At 37.7% G+C, this 20,847-nt stretch overlaps 1 protein-coding gene across 1 annotated transcript in view; it reads right to left on the bottom strand.

Annotated features, from left to right (window-relative positions):
- Positions 1-20,847, bottom strand: part of LOC111157364 (cadherin 8) — a 448,629-nt gene that overhangs the window by 254,982 nt on the left and 172,800 nt on the right. Inside the window, exon 4 of the mRNA XM_022518712.1 lies at positions 13,865-13,984. Within this exon, the coding sequence (XP_022374420.1) occupies positions 13,865-13,984 (120 nt within the window). The remainder of the gene's footprint in view (positions 1-13,864; positions 13,985-20,847) is intronic.

Consider the following 20,847-nt stretch of genomic DNA (forward strand, 5'->3'; position numbering starts at 1 on the left):
TAGTTCATTTATAATACGTTCTTGAGCAGCTATCATGAGGCAGGCATAGTGCTAGGAACTAGGATGCATGGTGAATACTAGACAGGATCCTCACATACATGCCTGAAATTCTTCTTTATTTAACTGCCTTTCTCAAAAAAAAAAAAAAATGATCTCCCCTGTTTTAGGACAGAGGAAATCATTTCCACAGGGATGTCTCTGAAATATGACTTACAAGGAAACGGAGTATTTGTATATTCCGCTTTCTACTCCAGACACTTAGTGAATTCTTATTGATGCATCAGAATCTATGTCAGAGGCTACTTTTGCCTTAAATGAGAGAGGTGTCATTATTAACTACATTTAATTATATAATGTAAATATATATAGATGTATATAATTATAGACAAAATTTTATGATGTGTAGCTCTGTTTTCTAAACTAGGACATTTCAACATTAAATGATCCTTTTGAAGGGAGCTATATCTAAAGTTTAGTAATCATAAGACAATATTTAAAAATAACCATTGAACGTTTGTGATATGTTTAGTATAGTCTAAGGTAATCTTAAATACTGCATTACAGAGTTAGGCCAAAAGGATGGGGGGTAGAGGAATTATACACATAAATCCGTACTATAAATAAAACCTTACTGCTACCCTTACACAAAAACACCAGATATGAAATACACACACACACACACACACACACACACACACACACACACACACACACATTATGTATATATATGTACTTTTAATATAAGGGTTGTCAAAATGTACTCCTCTCAGATACTGATTAATCTTTGACACTCATAGATAAACCATTCTTTCCTACAATATGAGTGCAAGCACAGCTTTGTCCTTCACCAAGTCATTCTGAACTAGTCCAAATAAAACTCAAAGCTATATTTCAAAGGACAGAAAGAATATCACCATAGAGATAGAAATTACAACTTAATTCAATAGGGACATGATACATAGTAAGCTGGGAAAAATCCTTGATCTTAGCTGGTTGGTCGAATTGAATGGATGTCAATGGGAATAAGCATTTGCTTTGGTTTCCACCTAAATTCATCCCAAAGCACCCCAGTGTGACAGCAGGAGTTACATGTGGAGGAGTCTGTGTGGTTCATAGTCCTTCTGTCTCTGTGCACATTCAAAGGCCATGGTTCCTCTAAAAACGCATCCCTTCAACCTCAGTTATGGTCAGCACTGGACAGCTCCCTCTGGACTGTCCAAAGGTGTAAGTAACATGACACAACATTACTCTCAATTTACCCAAATATGGGGTGCCTGGGTGGCTCAGTGGATTAAAGCCTCTGCCTTCGGCTCAGGTCATCATCCCAGGGTCCTGGGATCGAGCCCCGTGTTGGGCTCTCTGCTCAGCGGGGAGCCTGCTTCCCTTCCTCTCTTCTCTGCCTGCCTCTCTGCCTACTTGTGATCTCTGTCAAATAATGAAATAAAATCTTAAAAAAAAATTTAGCCAAATATATTTAATTGTTCTCTGTGCTTACATAAAGAGATTATTTTTAGTAATCATAAGACAATTAATCTGACCACAATACTTACTCAACCTACTTTACCTCTCACAGGAGATTCCAAGCAGAAAAATAAATGATTGTTAAGTTAGTGTATGCAAGCACCAGCTGTCATGCTCACTGGGATATGAGGATTTAATCACCAGTGAAACTGGAGAAGGAGAGGATTTGAATAATGATCTACTGGATAGTTAAAATTAAATATTTATTAGATTTGAATAATGATCTATTGGATATTTAAAATTAAAATTGTGTCATCATTATCAACACAGTGATGTTTAAATTTAGGTACAGGTAGAATGACAGACTTTAATTTATTCATGCATCCATTTGTCCAAAAAATATTTTTTGTGAACTATGTGTACCAAACACTTGTTTCCTGTCTGACTTTGGCATACCATTAAATCTCAAAAATCCTCATAATATAATTAAGATAAATTAGCAATTTATCTTAGAATAGCTAAATTACATGATATAGGAATTAAATTAGAGAGTGAAGACCCTGGCATATAGTTTGTTGCTGCCTATAATCCCTACTCAGGATCGACTGGTGGTTCTCCTACCAGAAATGTAGAAGAAGGAACATAAGAAAGGCTGCTATTTTTTTCTATACTCTCTTTTGTACCAAAACAATCAAACACAAGCTGATATTTTCCTCCTTCTTTAGTTGCTCTGAATGTATGTGTGTGTGCATGTGCATGTGCACATGTGCATTATGTTTGAAAAGGGAAGTCTCTCTGCATGTGTTATTTTCTCCAAAATTATAGAAATCTATACACTCCACTGTTAAAGAAAACATAAACTGAATGAAGAGTGCAGCAGGTGGATACCCCCAATGGTGAGAAAACTACTCTCTGGCTCCTGTTCCAATCCTCCTATCTATTGGCTTCATGCCTGACTTCTCCAGGGAGAGCCCCATGTCCTTCCAGGAGACTGAAATGAGACTCCATATGTTACATAGGAAGCCAGTCTGGGGGCACCTGGTTGGCTCAGTTGATTAAGCAATTGCCTTTGGCTCAGGTCATGATCCTTGAGTCCCGGGATCCAGTCCCACATTGGGCTCCCTGCTTGGCAGGGAGTCTGCTTCTCCCTCTGACCTCTCCCCTCTCATGTTCTCTCTCTCTCTCAAATAAATCAATAAAATCTTAAAAAGAAAAAAAAAAAGAAGAAGAAGAAGAAGCTGGTCTTCCCCTTCCCCGCTACTGGCCACCCACTTCATGGGAAGACGTGATCTAGAGTATTCTGGAGTTTTTAGAAGCAAGTCCGCTGTGTGATGGGTGGAGATGCCTCAGCTTTTGTCCAGCGCTTAGGAACAGATCTTTATCCCTCATGATGTAACTTCCCTAGACAAAGGGACACACAAGCTTCCCTCCTTTCCATGGCACTCCTATCTTGCAGTCAAAATTTTAACTCTAAATCCAGCAGTTATTTTTTTCTTAATTTTGTATGTATATATATATTTTTTTTTACTTAAATTCAGTTAATTAACATATAGTATATTATTAGTTTCAGAAATTCAGCAGTTTTAATAGAAATGTGTCTTGTATTTAATATTGCTGAAGTACTCCTCTATCTACCATTAATGCAAACAAACCCTTTGGGTTGTTCTAAGTGGAACTGTCCTATCAAAAAAATTGTATTTTGCCTGATTCAATAAAAATAAAAATTAATAGTAATTAAAGATGTTCTTAGTTTGCATAGATCTAAGATGAAGTATGGAATATATGCTTCCCTCCCTTCAGTATTATTAATGACTGGAAAAGGCCTTTATATCACTGTTTTTTAAGATTGATACTTAGTCCCAAGAGGATAGTACTCATCCAAATTCATGTAGAAAATTAGTGGGAGCTTCAATTTTTAAATTCTAATTGAAATTTATTTTATACATGATAAGCTCTTTTTTAAAATTTTTTTTAAGATTTTATTTATTTATTTGACAGAGAGAGATCACAAGTAGGCAGAGAGGCAGGCAGAGAGAGAGAGAGGAGGAAGCAGGTTCCCCACTGAGCAGAGAGCCCGATGCGGGGCTCGATCCCAGGACCCTGGGATCATGACCTGAGCCGAAAGCAGAGGCTTTAACCCACTGAGCCACCCAGGCACCCCTACATGATAAGCTCTTAAAGGAAAAACAAATACTAAACTAATATCAGTAAGTGAAAACTACTTAATTTCTCAATATCACCCCAAAATCCATTTTTTAGGGCCACATATCCCTTTTATTTCCTCCTGCTGTAAGGCTGTATGTAAGTTTCCCCTATCCCACATTAATCACTTGTTAAATTGTGTGTTTTTATTACAGATAAAGGGCTGATATCCAAGATCTATAAAGAACTTCTCAAACTCCACACTCAAAAAATAACCCAGTCAAAAAATGGGCAGATGACATGAATAGACACTCTCTAAAAAAGACATACAAATGGCTAACAGACACACGAAAAAATGTTCATTATCACTAGCCATCAGGGAAATATAAATCAAAACCACAATAAGATATCACCTTACCCCAGTTAGAATGGCAAATATTAACAAAACAGGAAACAACAAATGTTGGCGAGGATGTGCAGAAAGGAGAAACCTCTTACACTGTTGGTGGGAATGCAATCTGGTACAGCCACTCTGGAAAACAGTATGGAGGTTCCTCAAGACGTTAAGAATAGAGCTACCCTATGACAGTTGTACAATTGGGTATTTAGCAAAGATACAGATGTAGTGAAAAGAAGGGGCACATGCACCCCAATGTTCACAGCAGCAATGTCCACAACAGCCAAACTGTGGAAGGAGCCAAGATCCCCTTCAACAGATGGATGGATAAAGAAGATGTGGTACATATACATAATGGAATATTCAGCCATTAGAAACAATGAATACCCATCGTTTGTATCAACATGGGTGGAACTGGAGGGGATTCTGTTAAGTGAAGTAAGTCAAACAGAGAAAGACAATTATCACATGGTTTCACTCATATGTAGAACATAAGCAATAGCTCAGAGGACCACAGGGGAAAGGAGGGAAATTCAGAGGAGGAGAAATCAGAGAGGAAGATGACCCATGAGAAAATACAGACCCCAAGAAACAATCTGGGGGTTTCAGAGGGGTTGAGGATGGGGGGAGGGGGCAACAAGGTGATGGGTATTGAGGAGGGCACGTGCTGTGATGAGCACTGGCTGTTATACTTAACTAATGAATAACTGAACACTGCATCAAGGATTAATTATTTACTATATAGTGGTTAATTGAATATATATATATATATAAAAAGAAAAGACAGTCATTGAAAAAAAATGCATTTTTCTAGAACATGGCTTTTGGTGTCACAGCCCTTAAAACGGCTCCATTGTTCTTTTTTACTTAGTTGGCATTTCATCCCATTCCTATATCATGAATTCTGGCATGTGTTCTATGTTATCAGACCATTTAAGTTACCCATATATATCTCCTTTTGGGATTTATCATACACAATATTGCACCCTTGATGCCTAGAACATGACCTCTCAGTGTTGACATTGACTAAATATATTTTTAATAATTTTAGCAACTTTTTAAAAAATATAACTTAATTGTATTTAAACTCAATTAATTAAAATATAGTATATTATTAGTTTAAGAGGTACAGTTCAGTGATTCATCATTTCATCACATGTCCTCCTCAATGCCCTTCACCCAGTTACCCCATTCCCCCAACCACCGCCCCTCTAGCAATCCTGTTTGTTTACTAGAGTTTACTGGTTTCTCTCCCTCTCTGATTTTGTCTTATTTTTTTTTTCCTTTCGCCTATGATCCTCTGTTTTGTTCCTTAAATTCCACATATGACTGAAATAGTATGATAACTGTCTTTCTCTGATTGACTTATTTCCTTAGCATAACACCCTCTTGTTCCATCCAGGTCATTGCAAATGGTAAGATTTCTTTTTTGTTTGTTTGTTTGTTTTGGTGGTTGAGTAATGGTCCATTGATTGATGTGAATTGTAAAGACATTCTCACTTATCAGTGCATATTCTAGAATTATTGGTCTGCCGGAATTTATCTGAATATTTCTTCTCAAAGATCTGCACTAAGAATATTCTTTGGCCAGTCCCCTTGGCAGGAAAAATGATAATCCATGCAATACTGATTTTTTTTTTTTAAAAAGACATCCTGTATGTTTGCAATTTATCACTTCGACTCAGAGTGCACAAAAATGACTCAATTCCATGAAGACATTCCATGGAGACTCCATGTATTATCTTGATTTTTCTAAAAGAGAATCATTCATTACATGGATTTTTTTTTCCCCCAAAGAGTATTTTTTCCTTAGCTCACTTGTACAGGTTCTACTGAGACAAATGTTATTTGTATCCAATGAGGAATGATGTTCTGAGTTTAAAAAAAAAAAAAAAAAAAAGGTCAATGAATTAAGTTAGTTTATTTTTAAGCAGGTCATTTTTCATACTCTTTCTTGCCAGGAGCAAAGTTTAGACTGTCCTGCAACTTTACCCTGGTTTCTGTAGATAATTAAGCATTTATTATTCACTTGCCTTGCATTTCATTTAGACTTTCCATCTTCAATCACTTAGGATGGACTGCAAGTGTGTTCTCATGGTTGTCCTCAAATTAGTGCTTTTTAAATGAATGCCACATTCCTCCCTGTCCATGTCCAAAATGTTGCAAGAAAACATGGTATTGGGGGTAGCATCGAGGGGGAAACAGAAAAAGGAAGTATTTATAGGATACAAATTAGCTATTTTCAGCCTTTTAAAGCTATTCATAAAAAAATGCTAATTCATTTTGCAATTACTACTGCTTACATCTTCTCTGACATTAAAGTGCCTCCTATGTCTAGGTATGTTGTATACCCGGACCTGCTTCAAAGTTTTATAAGACCCTTTCTAAACCAATGATAGCCCCAGGGATTAGCTACAATACTTGGTAGTGAAGTGGGTGTATAGGAGACTGTTGAAAAACTGGAACTTGAAATCAGACAGACTCACTTTGAATCTTGCTTCAAGCACCTTGTGTAAGAAAGCTATCAATTCTGACCCTCTGTTCTCTCAGAAGTAAAACTGAGATGACATGAGAAACTCTCTCAAAATATTGTATACAATAAATTAAAATAAATTTGATAATGCATGCGAACCCAGTTAGCACAATGTCAACAACATAATAAGTATTCAATAAATTAGGGTTGTTTTTGTTTATATTCTTGTTGTTTTTCTTCCTGTTGTTGTTGTAATGTGACAGGGAATTTTATTTGTAGATGGAGAAAGCATTTTACCTTACACTCTCTCTGAAACATAGTTCTGTTATTTGCAGAGTGGAGACAGAAATTCTTCCCTCTACAGTTTGGTTTAGTGCTCTGTCAAACCTAGAGAACTACAGAAACACAAAAATAGTTTCCTTTCGCTTGTTTTTGTTGTTGCTGTTGTTGCCGTTGTTATTATTATTATCATAGTGACCTCTGGAATAGGAAGATATGTTAATAACCATTCTTTCCTTGTGTGGTGGCCATTAACTTTTCTATCTCAACATGTGATCTAGAACTAAATCTGAGTGAGAGTTCATCACAGTCTCAAGGCTCATTTTTGCAAGTTTAAGAATAGCATTGTGTTGGTTATACACTTAAGATATAATGTGAGACGTGGAAATGGCATGAATTTTAGCTCTAAGTGAATCTCACAAACAACCACAACAAAGCTACCTCTGAGGTTACAGCAGGGTTATTCCCACCACAGGAACAAACAGAAGGAATATAGAGTGGAAACCAAGCTGGATTCCCTACCTGGTTCATTACACATCTCTGTGAGTCATGGCAAGCTTTTTCTTTTTCTCTACTACTCCACTCCTCCCTTCCTCCCCCTTCCATCCTTCTTTTCTTTTTCTTTTCTTTCTTACATTCATATTTAAAATACTTACAGAAGGACTTCTATGTGTCAAAAATTCTGTTAGGCATAAGGCATAAAAATGAACAAATCTGACAAGCTCCATTCCTTCACAGACTTTGCATTCCAGCATTAGAACTTAAAAATATAAACAAGTCAATATGTAAGATAATTACTGGCTATGATAAGCTCAAAGAAGATAATACGTAGAACAAATAGCAAATCTCTCTGCAATCTTAAGTTTATATCTGAAACAAGAGAAGGAGCTCTCCCTGAGGTAAAGAGATTGATGTGTTATGGCAACAAAAAATAATTCTATTAGGTTGAAATGTAACAAGTAAGGGGATGGAAGAACTTATCTGTTCCAAAGTCCACAGTTCTGTTCCTAGCATTCTTTTGAGGATAAAATAAGACACATATGGTATTTTTTTTTTTTTGGTCTCCTATGCTCTGGTTTCTTTTTATTAAAAATATTCTAGTATCAAGAACTTGATGACAGTTGCCAATGGGCAATCTTTTTTTATAAATATCATAAATATGTTCAAGTCCCATAGCCTGCTGAGAGAATGTTCACTGTCACAATATTGATCATTACAGCTATGATTCTGGCTATTACTGGTAAGGCCAAAATCCTCATATAAAAATGAACCGAGGAAAGGCCCAGATGGGTTCACTGGTAAATTCTACCAACACTTAATAAAGAAATTATACCAATTCTCTATAATCTCTTATACAGGACAGAAGCAGAGGAAATGCTTCTTAACTCATTCTATGAGGCCACCATTACTGTAATACCAGAGTCAGATGACATTCCAAGAAATGATAATGACAGACCAATATCTATCTCCAAAGAACACAGATGCAGAACCTTCAATATGATATTAGCAAACTGAATCCCAAAAAAGTAGAAGAGTTAGATGTCATGACTAAGTGCGATTTATCCCAGATATGCCAAGTTGGTTCAACAGGCAAAAATGAATTAATGAAATTCATCACATTAACAGATTAAAAAAGAGAAATCAGGTGATCATATCAACAGACAAAGAAACAGCAGTTAACAATATCCAACACCTATTCATGATTTAAAACTCTTAATAAAATAGAAACAGAAGAAGGGTGTCCGGGTGGCGTAATCAGTTAGGCATCAGACCCTTGGCTTCAGCTCAGGTCATGATCTCAGACTCATGGGATCTAACCTCATGCCAGGCCCTGCACTTGGCACAGAGTCTCCTTGGGACACACTCCTTCTCTCCCTCTCCCTCTAAAATAAATAAACAAATCTTTAAAAATTTAGAAATAGAAGAGAACTTTCTCAATTCCATCAAGACTATGTACAAAAACCCTAAAAATATCATACATAAAGGTGATAAGCTTAAAGCTTTCTTACTAAGATCAGGTCCAAGACAAGAATGTATCTTCTCACCACTTCTTTTCAATATCATCGTCAAAGACCCTACTAACACAACATAAGACAAGGAAAGGAAATAAAAGGTAAACAGATTGGGAGGGAAGACATAAAACTCTTTGTTCACAGATGGCATGATCATCTATGCAGAAGATCCAAAATAACTGACATAAATAACAACAACAAAACCTTCTGGAATTCATAAGCAAATACAGCAAGGTTGCAGCATACAAAAGGCAATGCTTTCCTATGTAACAATGATATATTTGAAATTAAAAACACTATACCTTTTATATTAGTACCCCCCAAAACTGAAAAATTTAAATCTAACAAATATGTACAAGATTTATATGAGAAAAACAGCAAGCTTCTGATGAATGAAATAAAGAATAAATAAATAAATGGAGAGATAGTCTATGTTCATGGATAGGAAGACTCAATGACATTTGAATGTCAGTTCTTCCCAGCTTGATCTATAGACACAATGCAATCCCAATCAAAATATCGGCAAATTGTTTTATGAATATCAACAAACTGAGTACAAAGTTTGTATGGAGAGGTAAAAGATCTAGAATAGCCAACACAATACTGAGGGAGAAAAACTTAGAAAGACAGATGCTTCCTGACTTCAAGACTTACCACAGAGCTACAGTAATCAAGACAGTGTGATACTGGTGAAAGGACAGAAAAAAAGATCAATGAAACTGAACAGAAAACCCAAAATGGGATCACATAAATAAGGTCAACTGACCTTTGACAGAGGAGCAAAGGCAAAACAGTACAGCAAAGATAATCCTTTCAACAAATGATGCTGGATATCCACATGCAAAAACAAAACAAAACAGAACAAAACAGAACTTAAATATGGGCATTAAATCCTTCATAAATACTAACTAAAAATGGATCACAGACCTAAATGTAAGACACAGGACTATAAAATTCCTAGAACATAGGAGAAAATCTATATGACCTTGCATTTGGCAATGACTTTTTAGATACAATGGCCAAGGCAAAATTGATGATCAAACTGACAAGAGAGACCTGATTAAAAGCTGCTCAGTGGGGAACCTTCTTCTCCCTTGCCTGCCATTCCTCCCCCCATGACTTGCACTTGCTCGCTGTCTCTCTCTCTCCCTCGCTCTCTCTGTGTCAAATAAATAAATAAAATATTTTTAGAAAATAAATAAATGAACTCCTTAATACTCTTACTATTGGGTTTTGACTAAATAATTTACCAAACACTTACTAACCTTGCATATTACTCTTTGAAATCTCACATTCACTGACTTGCTAGGACAAAAATTTACTCACTCTTTTGTGTTTGCCACATGTTGTAACAGCCACAGAGACCCACTGTGCTTGGGGTCTCAAAGAATTTGCCTAAGAGTGCAGTTAGCTGACATCTTCCAGCTGAATCATCTTTAGGATTAGTTTTAGTATTTGAACTGAGGACTACTCTTCCCAGGCACATCAGAGACAAAGAGTGATTAAGACTGTATTCAAACCTGGCCATGTACATAACATATGGGACATCTTCTAAGAGAAACCTTTGCTCCAGGAATACCCAAGAGTTTGGCCAAGATGCTGTCAACATGCACTGCCTTATCCAGCTTCCTCTCCCCTTAACTTGCATGGCTATCAGGTCTGCATCACAGTGTGATGGGTTTCCCTGCCTGATTCTGTTGCATGCCTCTTATGGAGTGGTTATTTATGTCCCTCTCATAATTCACAGGTTGAAATATAATTCCCAACGTGATGGTAATTGGGGACAGTAGCTTTAACAGACACTGTGATTGTGAGAGTAAATCCCTCAAAAATAGTATTAGTGCTCATATTCAAAGAAGCCAGCAAGCTAGCTCACTCTCTTCCCACATGGATATAGAGAGTCAGCCCTCTACAATCTAGAAGCTGGCACTCACTGGAATTCTAACATGCAGACACCCTGAGCTCAGACTTCCAGCCTCAAGAGCTGTGAGAAACAAATTTCTGTTTCTTATAAGCCACCCAGTTTAAGGTATTTTGTTATAGCAGCCAGAACTAAGACAGTGCTTCTTTTATCTTTTATAGTTCTTACCCGCTAAGCCACTCGCTCTCCTAACTCTGCCTCAATGTCTTTCAGAGGACACGGTAATGGATACACATCTTTTGGTCACCAGAAAGTGTATTTACTTTCCATTTGCTTACAAAATAAAAAAACCCAAATGCTCCCTGAACTTTGCATTTTTTTTCTATATTTTTTAATATAAAAAATTTTTCAACTGTTCTTAATCTGTTTCTGCATAACACTTATGCCCTTCTCTACCCACCCCCCACACACACTCATACTAATCTCAAAAAAATTTTTTTTTTTTAAGAGAAAAGTTGAGGTTCCTGGGTGGCTCAATCAGTGAAGCACATGCCTTCGGGTCAGGTCGTGATCCCAGAACCCTAGGATCAAGCCCTACATCAGGCTTCCCACTCAGTGGGGGAGTCTGCTATTTCTTCTGACCCTTTCCCCTCTCATGCTCTCTCTCTCACACTGTCTCTCTCAAATAAATAAATAAAATCTTTAAAAAAAGAGAGAAAGAGAAAAGTCCTCACAGATAGAGTAAAATTTAGATTCTTTAGGAACAACTTACACTGTTTCCATTTGAACACACATAAGTATAATTATGAAGGCATTTACACAAAAATATTTATATTTCACTTGTACATATTTATGTTACAAAAAAAGAACTTAGGCTGATTTTTGATTTTTTAATTTAACCTCTATTTCCTTGCACTGTATCTGCTTTAACTAAAAATCACAACTTCACTCAACCAATATTTAAACAATTAATATATATATTCTTCAAGTATCATATCATTTCTCCCTATTACATTTCCCACAATAATATCAGAATACACTTCCTAAAATATAAACCATATAATTTTGTATCTTTCATATTAGAAATGATAAAGTTCAAATAAATGTATGTTGAGACAGATACTCATTATGCTGGGTAAAAATGCAAATATTAAATGTGGCTGACATTTGATTAAGCAAATGGCAATATATGTCAATGAAACATATATCGACGTACATGTCAATGAGATATTTTTAAGTACCCAAATTCTCTGACGTAGTAGGGGGTTTTTATTATCTATACCTCAAAGCAATTTATTTTTTTTTTAAAGATTTTATTTATTTATTTGACAGAGAGAGAGATCACAGGTAGGCAGAGAGGCGGGCAGAGAGAGAGGAAGGGAAGCAGGCTCCCTGTCGATCAGATAGCCCGATGTGGGGCTCGATCCCAGGACTCCGGGATCATGACCTGAGCTGAAGGCAGAGGCTTTAACCCACTGAGCCACCCAGGCGCCCCAAAGCAATTTATTTTTGATATATAAATTATTTAAATGGTATCACCATGCTTCCTTGTGTTTATGTTGAAAGCAAAAACCTGTCTTCCAAATTGGATTTTGAGATATTCGCAGGCTGACATTAGCTTTTGTGAATTTTTCTCCTTATATTTAATTCAATGCCTAGAACACAGTGAATGCTGAATTAATTTTTGCTGGATTACACTGGGCCTGGTGAACAAAAAAATCCAAGTGAAGAAATAGGCAAAGAGCAAAGGAGAAAATGATTTAACTCCACTTAAGCAATCAACAATTTCTGTTTTACAGAAGCCCTTATACCATAGTTATTACCTAGGGAAAGTGAAGTTCAAAGACGACTTTGAAATTAAGGACCAGGGTATGAGTCCCATGTCTGTTCCCAATTCTGTCACTGTGACGTTAGCCAAGAGGACATGTCCAGACTTTCTCTCTCTCTCTCTCTCTCTCTCTTAGCTGACTATCTTCTCTGTCACTTCCCCTAGGGTCATCAAGGGACCCAAAGGAGATGAAGTTTATGACAGACTTCCTTCTTCACTGAGGAAGAATATGTAATTATGCCCCTAATTAATGTGTTTTAGAAGTGTTCTTTCCTGTTTCTAAATCTAAATTCAATTTCAAGCCATGACCTATTTATATATAAACGTACTTTTTCTCACTTTTAAATGCATGAGGATTTTACTCTTTGAATTAAAAAAAGCAAAGAGAGGCTTTAAATTTTTAATTTAATTAATAATTGACTTAATGGTAAGACATGGAAATTTATCTCAATAATACTGAAAACTCATGAATTGAAGAACTTATATGTATATGCAGCTGTATACTGAATTTTTCAATTTGGAAATCTGCAGACTAAACCAGAGATGCAAAATAAAAATTCATTATTTTTCAATATGTACTACCAAAAGTCCCACAGGATTATAGAAAGTCTGGGAAAGTGGCCTTACTCTTTTAATACATTGTTAAACAATAGGAAGAAAACTTGCAAAAACTATAATTTTATGAAATTATCTTCCTAATTAGTTAAAAAGAAGTTGTTTTTTTTTTCCTTTAAATAACTTAATGATTTCTAAAGTCTATACCACCAGATTCAGGACATTGACTGGGTTTAATACTGGCAATACTACTACTACTATTACTACTACTACTACGATCTCCATAAAGAACTCTAGTGGGTAGACATCAGGATCCTGATTTATGAGTAAGGAATCTAATAGCAAATCTAGTGATATCCATCCATTGAAAGATTACCACATGTCATGGACTATATGGTTGATGTTTATTACTTGATTAATCTTCATCATAATTCTAGCAAGTAGATTCCATACTCAGTTTATAAACAGGGGAGTTGAAACTTAAAAAGATTTATAAATGTCACTTGCCAAGCATCACACAGCCAATAAGCAAATGACTATATTCTTAAATCCGGTATTTCAGTGTGCCTGATGTATAAGTGCATTCCCCCCACCCTGCCCCAGGATGAAAAATGGTGCCAGGCCATCTGTTAAACAGGTGATATTCTACAAAGGGTCTGTAATTTGTTTTAATCTGTATCAAAATGATTGTTGGGCTTGCCATGTACCACACACTGCACAGAAATTAACACATTCAAATATTATTGACACAGGCAGTGAAGTACTTAACCATAACATTTCATAATCCAAATCCCAAGAAAAGCATTTCCCTGAAGCAATAACATGGTAAATAGAATTCAAAATTTAGGACACAAACCTGTCTCAGGCTCAATGGAAAAATAAGGCTGCCCTTCCAAGATACTATAAACCAACTTTGCACTGTTTCCATAAACTGGGTCATCAGCATCAGTAGCTGTTACATTAGTGACAGACGTACCTAAAAAAAGAGAGAGAGAGAGAGAAAGAAAGAGAAAAGAAAAGAAAGAAGAGGGAGAGAAAAAGATAATAATTAACACATTATTCTTTGCCAAGAGCTAAATTTTGCCAAGCATATCATACAGAAATCCATGTATGGGAATAAAGAAAAAAAAAAAGAAATCTCTTCAAAAATGTGGAGATAAACTACTCTGTCATAACTTCAAAAATATCCAAGTCTTTAAAAAGAAGAGTACTGCCAGGTTGGAGTACTATATAAAGATAACCCTTTTAGAATCTATATTACTCAAGAATCCTTTGTAGTTTTCATTTTAAAGATACCTTTCAGATTCGTGTGGGCTTGGAGAATATGAAAAGGAAACATATCAAAGAAACAAGAAACACCAGGTTAATAATATGATACAATATGTAGCATTTAAGTTTTGCCAAAATACAACTACAATATACCTGAAAAAAAAAATGGCTGCTGAAAAAAAACTGCACAAAAACATCAGAGGAATATTTTATCCATTTCATCTAATTCCTCAGAATATAAAATGAGATTGGAACCACCATTTAATTTGCATGTTTAGGAAATTAGGCCTTATGGATAACAGAATCAAACCTTTATTTTCAGATTCATTTTCCATTTGTTATTCACTCATCCATTCAGCAATTGTCCACATATAGATCGCCTGATGTGAAGTGTATATACGAAGATAAAAATCTACATTTAGGAAGTGTACTGTTTGGTGGTGGAAGGTTAGAGGAGGGGACAGACACACATGCATACAGAAATCAGCTGAAGGCCATTGCGTAATGTTTGGATCTCTCACTTATTCCACAGACAGGGTGGGGTCAGGGACCACTTCCTGAAAGACACTGCATTTGAGTTACATTATTAAAGACAGGTAGAGTTTAACCAGGAGAAGGGCAGGGAAGGAATTCCAAGCAATAAGTCAAGCATAAGTAAAGGCAAAGTAGTCTGAGAGACTGTGTGAAATTCTGGGACGTGCTGAAACTGGGAGAAACTGGAGATGTCTGGTATGGTAATGGGCTTCAAGGTCTGTGAGGGCAGAGGCAGTGTCCCTCATCCAGTAAGTGTCAGACACATAATAATTATCAAACATATTAATAACTGAGTGAATGGGCATGTGAATAATCTGATGATTTAATGACAAATAGTAAGTGTCAGAGATGAGTTCCCTAACAAGTAGACTCTGACATAGATTTCTTGCAGAATTTTTATTGGGGAGTTTTCTTTGAATGATATCTGTGGGGGGTGAACAGGTCCATATTGGGCAGAAGGAGCTGTGGGCTGTGATGCATTTTGCAGTCACAGACTCCACTGCACAACCTACCAATGGGATGGTCACCGAGGAAATGGTGCCAGATCTTTAGATCCAGTACTGACCAGTTATTGGATGTAGGAACCCCTCTAAGAATAGAGCCTTGGGCTTGGGCCAGGCAGCTCTCCTCGATTGGGTGATCGTCAGCCCTGAGATGCCAACAATCAGCACTCTCAAGCAGCATGGGGGAAGAGTGTTTTTCAACCCAAAGGGCATGGAGGTAGGGGTGGGTCTGAGCAGCAGGCCTCCCTGTTTACTGAAGTAGGATAGAACTTTTGCAATATCATGCCAATCAAAATGCTTTCAAGGGTTTGAATTATGGTCACTATATAGGAAAATTAGTAATAATGTTTGTTGAGCAGCTGATAGTTTTGTAAAATTGGAAATTTCTACTCAGAAGGATGATTCAGAGGTTCTACAAAATCTACAGTTAGAAAAAAGAAAGAAAGAAAGAAAGAAAGAAAGAAAGAAAGAAATGCACCTAATGTCAGTTGTATAATACATTCCACATTCCATCAGACACTGGGAACAATGTCAAAGAAAAAAAAAATAAGACTCGCTCTTACAAATAACTCGTCAGCTAGCTGGTAGAGATGCACACAGGAAAGTACAATATTTGGAGTTATTTGAATATCATGTGGGAATGAGAAGAATTGGAGGAAAACCTTCCAAGTAAGAGGAAGAAAGGGAAATAAGTAAATTTTAAGAGGAGATAATGACCGGAAAAATCAATCATCAAGCTAACTTTGGAGATGTAAGCTGGAGCACAAAATGCAGGAGTCATTTGAATCCCAAGATGGGGAGTGTTGGCTTAACCTGTAGGAAACAGAGATATTTCAGTTAGAGACCAAACCCATGCTGTGGGCTCTCCTCTATCAGTGCCCCCAGATTTAAGTGGAGCCAGAGACACTGAAGGTTAGATCAGATTGTTAAGACATTACAGCAGTAGTCCAGTTAGGGGGTGATATAACCTTAACAATAAATATGGATCTCAATGCTCATTTTCTTGTTTTCATCCTGGCACTAAGGTTCCATAAGATGTTCAAAAGCCAGTAAACTGGGTGAGGGGTATACAGAACTCTCTGCATTTTTGCTGAAAAAGATAAAGTGAAAGAAAAAAAGAATGAAGAGTAAGAAAACGACTCAGGAGTTCCTGAGAGCTCATAGTTCAGAGACTGGTGAGAAAGGGTGAACTCTTCCATGTAGATGAGCATGAAACATCTATTTTGCTCGATTGAGCTGATTTGCATGTTTAACATTTTTTTAGGAGAAACATCTTTCCCCCATAATGAGATAACACATTATCAGAAAAATAAAGTCAAGTGTGGTGTTAAGGTAATGAGGGTGAGTATTCAGGGTGAGGTAGTCACTCACTACCTAGGCCCTGGAGACAAAGAGGTGAACAAATAGAGATTCCTATCATCACGAAAAAAAATTTTTTTTTTATCTGCTAGTGGGTGACTTAAATTGAGAAACGCCTTCACAGAGACAAAATAAATAAATCAAACAGATTTCTGAATGACAGAATCACTGCATATATGTGTGCCGTGGGTATGATTGGGCAGAGGAATGCGTGGGTCACGGTTTTGCAGATGGAATGCTTCCAACCTACGCTGGAACAATTAATCACCCATCTCTTTGGGCCGATCATTTAACCTGCCTTAGCCTCCAACTTCAAATCTACAATACATATCCGAATTATTGTGACGGTTAAACCGAACAACATACTCAAAGGTTTAGCACACAAATGACCACGTGTGAAGCCTCTGCCTGCATTTTAGAATCTAGGTTGATGAATATCAGTATCTTCGGGGTACCTTTCTGATCTACAGGGTGGCAAGATGGGGATGGGAGAATTTTTTAAAATCTTCTCAGGCAACTCTTAGTCAAAGCCGGAGTTCAGAACAACCGTAGCGGGTCCTGGACACTGTTAACTTTTTTTTTTTTTTTTTTTAATTTATTTGACAGACAGATCACAAGTAGGCAGAGAGGCAGGCAGAGAGAGACAGGAGGAGGAGGCAGGCTCCCTGCTGAGCAGAGAGCCCGATGCGGGACTCGATCCCAGGACCCTGAGATCATGACCTGAGCCAAAGGCAGAGGCTTTAACCACTGAGCCACCCAGGCGCCCCACACTGTTAACTTTTAACTTCACTCTCCCCCCCGCCCCCAGAAACATTAATTACTTTGAAGAGTTTGTCAGATTTGTTTATATATGAAGCATTTTTTCTTTCAACTATTCAAATTGCGTAAATGCTCATGGGGATTACTTTGCCTTAAATGGAAGTTGGGGTTATTTCCTGGGAAGCTTACAAGACTGATGATGATCCTATGGTCACTGATTACCGTAACTTGATGTTATTGTCCTACCACATTATAAAACACTGAGGCAGGAGTCATGGGCCAGGTTTCCATCATTTCCAGGCTCTGTGATTCAGCTTTTTCTTTTTAACATATGCAAAGACAATCATTTTTTATTTTGCACACCTCAAAGTTCCGTGTAAGAATCAAATGAGATAATATTAAGTAGAGACAAATGACTAAGAAGATATGTTTGGAGTCATATTGTCTTTAACCAGGACACTTGTATTATTTTTTTTAAATTTTATTTATTTATTTATCGGGGCAGGGTAGCAGAGTGAGAGGGACAAGAAGATACTGCACAGAGCACAGAGCCCAGAGCCCAATGTGGGGCCCGATTCTACCCAGAACCCTGATCACAACCTGAGCCGACCCGGGCTGAAATCGAGAGTCAGACGCTCGACTGACTGAGCCACCCAGGCAACCCTAGGGCACTTGTTTTATATCCATCTTCAACTTCCATGAGTCCTGTGTCCTTGGCCAAAGTAATAATACTTTTCTAAGCTTTGGTTTTCTATTCTGTAAAAAGGAAAGTGACAGTAACTGCTAACTCCTAGGCTTGTTGAGATAATTAAATATAATAAGTTATAGAAAAATTAATGAAGATTCATTGACATTTGATACTTCTGGGAGCTTACTGTCCCTGTATTTATATGCACATTATGTGTATTAGAAAATACACACACACACACACACGCACACACAGAATCTCACTTTCTCCCATCTAGTTCATCTCATGTCAGTTTCCTCTGTGGTATAAATTTGCTGTGGGCTCAAAAATAAAATGGGTTTTGATGTAGCAAGCACAAGGCCAGGCACTGGACCTGTCACCAGCACAAGTTCCTCGATGTTATTTGGGTAGGTGGCATTCTAATGAATGCCGTATCTCTCAGCCCATGCAAATCCCACACTCCTGCCAAGATGAACTACTCTGCCGGGCAATGCAGCACAGCGAAGGCAAGCTTTCACCCACAACCTCATCCATGATCTTTCTGCCTGATGCTTGGCTTCCCGGGAAATCCGCATCCTTCAACTTGAGACGTCTGGAAATGAAAAGGCAGTACTACTTCCCATCAAGGACAATATTTCTCCTAATAGTGATTCAAGGCTGTTGATGCACCTGTACCCTGGAATAGATGTGTACAGAGGGTTTGTGGATGCATTTGTCAAGTGATTACCCAGAGGGGGAAAAAATGGATACTTTGAGGTTAATCTTGCAGCAGAAAAGATTTCTAGTCAAGCTGCGGTGTAGGCTTCTCCATGGAAATGCATGCAGAATGCAGACCACAGAGGCAAATTGAAAAGTGTAAACCTGGCAGGATAATGTTTCTTCAAAGCAGCAAGTGTTGGTGTGTGATAAATAGGGCCCTGCGTAATACCCAGGAAATATAACAACAGGATTCTCTGTTTGTGTTTTCATTTGGAACTGTTTTTGTCCCTTTGTCAAGGATACAAGAGACTCATTTAGCTGGTGACTATAAATTTGACACTGTGCCATTTCTCCAAGAAAGCCCCTATTATGATCCAACTTGATGCTGATCCTAATTATAATAATATAGCTGTTGTATTTCCAGCTGTTGTCAACAAAAATGATCCCTGTCACCACAATGCATCCTGCTAGTATCAATTCAAGTAGGAATACGTCAATTCCAAGGTGAATTCTGCTTTTAATAAGCCCATTATTCTGTGTTTAGTTTCTTGGTTAAGTGAGATTTGCCAATGTGTGCTTGGATTTTAATTAACAGAGAGCTTGTGGTATCATTTGCCTCCTGCCACACATGAAGGTTCCCTCCCATTAGCAGCAGGACCCACACATCTTCCCCCTATAATGACAGCAAACACTATAAGCAATATTAACCATCAAAAATTTTACACTGTCAGGTTAGAGGTTCCAGTTTGCTGACAAACTAAGATGAAAGGCCTTAGGGAAAATAAGACGTTGGGCTTGGGTAGTGCAGCTCTGTTAGCTAGACTATACTTTTTTATGAGCAAGTCAGCACACCAATTCTGCACATTATTCAGAAAGAAAAATGCTGGTGCTGACACCCTGAGCAGGAAAACAAAGGTTTGGTGCAGCGTGAAAATGTGCACACTGGAAAAGCTGAAACTCTTATGATAAGAAGAACACAAACCCCATTTGCAAAGAGTCATTTGCAATACATTCTCAGAGAATAAGCATTCTGTTAGCAGGTGGGAAAATAAAGCAGCAGAACCTTTGCAATCAGTGAAATTCAGAAAGCCTATGTTGTTGGCCTCTTGCTACCATCTTCCAACTTTTGATTTGACCTTCTGGCTACCCTGATCCAAGTTCAGTGTGTACCATCCGTGGACAGAGTATCTGGCATTATCATCCCAAAATGTCTAAAACATTCACACATTCCAAAGATCATAGGCCCAAGGGGTCACAGCAATGATGCAGCATGCATTCGTTATTTTAATAAAACTAAACCCTCAGCCCACCTTCCCTCATCCTCCTGGCTCATTCTCCCAAGTCCTAGGCAACGCAGGAGGTAGTGGGGACGGACACAGGTGTTGTCATGACAACCTTTTTGGTTGTTGACTAGCCGAGCAATAATTTCTTAAGGCCCGCATAACTTGTTGACGTTTAAATTATCACTTACTAGAAGCTGAAGCATCTGGCCCTGGATGTTTTAAGTGTGTCATGCCAAATCCATTATTTTTTACTTTTATGGAAACATGTCCTGGGATGCCTCTCTACATGACTGGCATGCAACTTCTAGAGGTTTTTTTTTTCGTTTGTCCCTTGACACCGCTCCCCTCCAAGTAACAACAGAACACAGACCTGACATGCTTACAGAAAAGCTCAGAATCATTGCAGGCAGCCAGTACAGTTTTCCTGACATCTCCCCAATGGACCATCCACCCTACTCTCTCCTGAAGGGCCTCAGGCAAATCCTCCCAGTGCAAAGATGGCCTAACTCCTACTGGTATTTTCGTTGTTCAGCTTTGCTGTTTCATTATAGAAGACCCAGGTCAAGTATCCAAACCTCCAAGGGACGCCTTAGGGGATCTTTGGAGGGTGAGGAGGGTTAACCATGGATCAGTAGAATGTATGGCTTGAGTTTTTTAACCCTATATATGGAGAATACTTTGTCAACCAACCTCTGAGGGAAACAGTGAGATATACCATCTGTAAGCAGGAAGACAGCATTTTACT

The sequence above is a fragment of the Enhydra lutris genome, unplaced genomic scaffold (genome assembly GCF_002288905.1).
Source record: "Enhydra lutris kenyoni isolate GAN:26980312 unplaced genomic scaffold, ASM228890v2 scaffoldscaffold54, whole genome shotgun sequence".
NCBI classification, from domain to species: domain Eukaryota; kingdom Metazoa; phylum Chordata; class Mammalia; order Carnivora; family Mustelidae; genus Enhydra; species Enhydra lutris.